The 6,000-nt window shown below is 30.1% G+C and overlaps 1 protein-coding gene across 1 annotated transcript; it reads left to right on the top strand.

Annotated features, from left to right (window-relative positions):
• Positions 1-1,212: 1,212 nt before the first annotated feature.
• Positions 1,213-2,770, top strand: FMAN_15347 (uncharacterized protein; the record flags this gene model as incomplete). Its single annotated transcript, XM_041824942.1, has 2 exons — positions 1,213-1,630; positions 1,689-2,770. 2 exons carry the CDS (start codon positions 1,213-1,215, stop codon positions 2,768-2,770), a joined length of 1,500 nt encoding a protein of 499 aa, XP_041690372.1.
• Between the last annotated feature and the right edge of the window lie 3,230 nt (positions 2,771-6,000).

Genomic DNA, 6,000 nt, shown 5'->3' on the forward strand with positions numbered 1-6,000 from the left:
GGAACTCAGAGATAGACTCCTCCTCTAGAAAGCTTCTATTCCACATATAAGCGAACTGGTACCGTGTCTTTCTCTGGCAGTCCATCATGTCTACCTTTGGCCTATAAAACAAGGATTTATAAGATATGCACGCGAGATCCCTGGGTGCAACATACTTGCCGAGACAGGAAAGACATTGTGTGTCGATCTAACACGATGTGCTGGGCAAAGAGCTGACGATGGAGACGTGATTGTGATGGTCTAGGTGGATGGCTGAGTCTAAGGCAGAGTCTGTTAGGTCTTCCACTTGGCTAAATAGTAGAGCTTTTTCGTTTCTTCAAAGACTCAGGTAACCGATATCGCGCACAAGAGCATGATAGGTTGCCTGGCTGAAGAGTAATTGAAACCATTCGATGTTACGCGACGCAATGATGGCACTATCGTCTAGCTGATTGGTAAAGCCTACTATTCTATCCTCAAAATGAGCTACTTCAGTCCTGAGCTTTGGTCGGTGGCAGAAAAGAAAGGTCAACGATAAGGAGGGTATCCAGAAGTAGGCCGTTTGTGGAACAATCAGGTCAGACAGGTGCGCAAGATGTGCCTTTGCCTTTTGAATACACGATGTCTGATTCACTCTCTCCCTGGTCAAATCTTTTCATAGCAGTAGTTCGTCCGGCGTAAACCGATGGTACGAGATGCATAACCCATCATGGCCTGTCAGGACACTCAATTGCATTCAAGACTTTTCTGTATACAGAATATCAACTGAGGTATAAGAAAGAGGGCGGAAGCTATAGAGGGTGCTAATGACTTTATCTGCATTGAAGTGATTTTATCTTTACCTACCCTGAAGATGGTAGTGGGCTTGGTCGATGCTGTCAATCAAGATCCACCGCTATCGGTAAAATGATTTTGCGGACCCTCTTCTCCGAATGCACTTGAGGCTGGCTGCGTCGGTGGTGTGTGCCGGTACCAGCCAAGCATTGTCTGGCTACTGTAAATCTTCAGAGAGGTTGCAAGCTTCTTTGTATTGATGATTGAAAGCAACGTTTTTTTTCTTGCATTAACTTACGGGTATTAGCTCGTCTAGCTTGGTAATTGGTGGATGGTACTGCTGACTCATACCGTCGCTCGGCCAACAAGACGCGTCATTGTGAATTTGACCATTTCCACTTTATCCAATATCAACACTGATTAAGCATACAGACTTCTACCATTAAACGCAAAATAATTATGTCTAACGCGACTGTCACGCCTTCAATGCGTGCTGTCGCTTGGAATGTCCATTTTACTATCGGCGAAGACGAGGACCCTGGTGCCTTTGCCGGAATCTACCAAGTTCCGGGGAGCGATTTGGTGACCTTTCGCAACGTTTGCGACGAGCTACGACTTTGCTTCGAGTACCCATACGATATTCCAGATAACGAGAATGAGAAAGCCTGGAATGAAATTGCATTCTCGCTGAATCAAGACAATTCCCCGAGCTCTTTAGATCCCGACTTGTCTTTCGTGACGGAGGCAAAAATGGACCAAGCTGTACCAAGTCTGGCGCCTTTGCGCCCCAAAGAACAGAACGTCTTATCCTATCATATATACTATCACAAGAACTGCACTCTACCTCCTGGTTCACCACTCGAGTCTCACATGCAGGGTTAGCTATACAGTCCATCCATACCCTCTCGCGATATAGCTAACTTCCTCCTTCCCAGCCAAGTGCGCCAAACATCTCCCGAATCCTAGTCGTCGTCGCGATCCACGATACCTACCGCCGAATAAAACACCTTCCGATCCGAAACTCTCAGTCATGCCTCTGCGAAAAAAGCTCAAAGCTCGCTCCGTGTCTCCGAGCAAACGATCAGCATCTGGGTCGACTTCACCCACGAAAGAAGTCGATGACGAGTTCGAGAACGTGGTTGCACCTGCTAGCCTGGAAATCGACCTCGATGAGGCTAGAAAGGTCACCAACGAATTCAGGTCCTCGTGCCTCAATAGAGCAACATCATGTGCTGTTTCGGGTGAGGGAGAGTCGTGGTGTCCAGGTCCTCCCATTGGTCCCGGCATTCAGGCTTGCCATATCATCCCTCAGCACCATTATCATGTGTATCCCGTCGCTGGCGGGGACGCAGATGACGATGTGCCTTTTGAAGCGAGTAATCGCAGGCTGAAAGAAGCATGGCAAAGCACATGGAGCCCGAGGAACGGCATCCTACTCATGAAGCACCTTCATGACTTTTTCGACGCACGACTCTTCTCCATACATCCTCGCACACTCCGCATCCGAGTTTTTGTCCCATATAATGCCCTGACGAGATTCAACGGCCAAAGAGCCTCATTACCTAATACGATCGATCGAAAGGCCCTACGCCATCACTACGAAATGTCATGCATTGAAAACATGGCCGCTGAACGACCAATCCTAGAAATCATCTCGCCTACTGCGAGTAGGATGACTTCAGGCCTGGCAACACCGCTTACTGCGAAAACTGATTTGCCTGCAACACCAACCTCGGGAGACCCGGGCAATGGGAGGTCAGGCGACCCGACTAAGAGATCGAGACCAAGCTATCCCGATCAAAACCAACAAAGAGATAGTTCGACGCCCGGTGACTCGCTACATACACTCCATATAGCAGATTTGGTGGTTGAGCGAGGGCAGAAAAGGAAGGGACTAGGTGACGACGACGCTTGCTCGCTGGATATGTGGCTAGAGCACGACAATCGTGAGGAGTTCCTGAAAGATGTGGACTGGGAACTACGTAAGCTCAAGAAGAGACGTCAACAAATTGGATAAAGTGTGGAATTAAAAGATGACTCACGGCTATTAATTCTAGGCCTGCTTTACGGGTATCTCTGTGATAAGATCGAGGGGTCAAAAGAGGCTTCAGCCTCCAGGCCACAAAGGTAAAGAACAACAGAAAAACAGACACAGGCAAAATACTCGTTGCCCTCGCGTTTACGTTCGTTGAAGCTCTTGTCGCCGAATTTTGGTTGTATGGATTAAGGTACAGATCTTAATGATGATCTAGATACAATTGTTCAAGACTTGGCTGTAGTATGTAGAACGTTTAATAGGAACAGTAATAACAATTCACTTATCCAAGGGGCTGTAATAAGCCTCTAAAAGGATAGGTTGTTTATTTATTTTCGTTTATACAATTATTAAATATATTTAAATAAGTCATTATTTAGTCTAGGCATTTATAAGCATTAATAGTTAAGTTTATTTACTATTAAGTTATTTAAATTTAGAAAAATAGTAAAAAGATAAAAGATATTTTAAAATAATCTTAAAATATATAATAATAACTATAAAGATTAAAGAATTATTATATAAAAATAAATATATATAAATTAATTATTTTAAATTAAAGTATTTATATTATTAAAATAAGTAGATTATAAAATATAATATAATTAATAAGTAAGTAGGCTAAATAAGTAAGTAGGCTACTTTTTTTAGCTTTTTTAACTTATAGCTTAAAAAGCTTAAATTACAGTTTGAAAAAGCTAGCTTTTACTTATTAAATTCCTTTTTAAATAACTTAAAAACTATTTAATAAATTTTAATATTATAACTACCTTTATTGTATATATTATAGTATTAACTATTTAATTATTTTAACTTTCTTTAATTACTATTTCTTAATAATTTAACTACTATTTAAGTATTAATATCTATTTAATTAAGTACTTATAATGCTTTTTATATAATTATAATACTTTTTTCTTATAATTTAATTTTTTTACTTTTTAATATTAACTTAATATCTTATTTATATTTTAAAAACTTTAAATTTTAGCTTTTAATAATATATTTTTATATATTATAGCTATAATCTTTCTTTATAAAAGACTTTAAGACTTTTAATATTAACTTTAAGAAGCTATTATAATAGTATTTAAGTTATTTTTTAAGGTATTTAAATTAAAATTAAGTCTTAATAATTATCTTAAAAGTCTTTAAAGCCTATAGTATTATATTTCTTAATAATTAATAGTATAGGTAAGGCTTAGTAAAGTAAAGAATTATTATTAATAGCTAGTAAATTAAGGTTATTTAATATTAAATAGATATATATATATTAAAATATATATATTAAATAAGGTTAATTTAATTCTATTTATAATTATTTATTATATAAATTAAATAGTATATATTTAATTAATATAAAATAAATAACTTTTAATTAAGTAATAAATAGTAAGGTATATATATATATATATATATATTAAATTATATTAAGTTATAATATAATCTCTTCCCTCTTTATAGTTTTATCTTTAAGGCATATAAGTAATTAAATATAAATCCTATAAGTATAAATTAAATTTACTTTTATAAATATTTTTTCTATTAATAATAAATTTAATTATATTTTTAAATATATTAACTATTTTAAAATAGCTTTTAAGTATTATAAAAATGTTCTTAACTTAATTTATAAGTTTAATTTTAAAATATTTTAATATTTAATTTATTTTTATATTAATTATTCTAATATATAATTAGTAAGGGTAAGTAATAATATAGTTTTTATATTTTTAAAAAGTATATTAATTATAACTTTAAAAGTATAATTTCTTAAGTTTATTTATTTTTATTTTTTTATTATTAGTTTTTTTTATTAATTTATAGTTATATATATATTATATAAAAAGGATTATATTAATAAGTTAAAGGAGTAAGTTAAGGCTAATCTTTAAGAGGCCTTAACTTATTTTTAGTATTTATATTATTAAAAAAAATCTCTTTTTAAAAAGGCTATTAAAATAGTTTATTATAATAATAAAGATTTTAAGTTAAAGGTATTAAAAACTTAAAAGTTAATTAATTATTAAGTAGTTAAATTTTTTACTTTAAGTAATATTTAATTACTAAAGAATTATAGTATTATAACCCTTATAGTTATATTATATATACTTTATAATTTTTCTTATTATTATAATTAATTATAAATAAATTAAATAAATACTTATTAGTTTTTTTACTTTAATTAAGTAAAATAAAATTAAAATATAATATTATAATATTAATTTAAAACTAAAAGATTAATATTTTAATTTTTAATAGAAATATTAATAAATACCTTATAGTTAGTAATTTATAGTTTATATTTATTTATATTTCTATAAAGTTAGCTTATTAATTATTAATAAAACTTTTTTATATTAATTAAGCCTAATATATATTAAACTTATAATTAAGAGATATAATAATTTAATAACTATTTAATATTATACCTTATATAATTTACTAATAATAAATATAAATATAGCTTAATTTAATATAATTAAACTTAATTATTATACTTTTTATATAATATATATATTATTATAGAGTTAGTAAAAATAAAGTAAAAATAAAAGGAAAATAAATAAGGCTAAAAAGTTATACTTTTAAAATTCTAATTAATATACTTTTTAAAGATATAAAAGTTAAATTATTATTTACTTTTTATAACAGTTAGGGTTTTAACTAAAGAAATTAATTTATATTAAGTTTATATTTATAAAATATATAAGGCATTTATATTAAATATATTATAAATATTATATCTCTTAATAGTTAATAATATAAATAAGGCTTATTAAGGTAAAGAAGTATTATTAATAGTTAATAAGTTAAGTTCTATTTAATACTAAATAAATATATATATATATACTATAATAACTTATAGTTAAGTAAGTTAAACTTATAATAAGTTTATAAATATATCATAAGTTAATAAATTAGCTTATAGTTAACTTTATATAATATAGCATAAGTTAGTATTTAATTAATAAAAGTTAATAAAATATATATAATATAAATACTATATCTTATTAAGTTATAATACTTTTAGTAATTATATATTAAAAATAATTAATATAAAAGTAAGCTTAATATTAAGGCATTTTAAAATTAAACTTATAAATTAAATTAAAAATATCTTTATAGTATTTAAAAGCTATTTTAAAATACCTAAAATACTTAAAAAATATAATTAAATATATTATTAATAAGAAAAGTATTTATAAAAA

Source organism: Fusarium mangiferae, assembly GCF_900044065.1.
Source record: "Fusarium mangiferae strain MRC7560 genome assembly, contig: FMAN_scaffold019, whole genome shotgun sequence".
NCBI classification, from domain to species: Eukaryota; Fungi; Ascomycota; class Sordariomycetes; order Hypocreales; family Nectriaceae; genus Fusarium; species Fusarium mangiferae.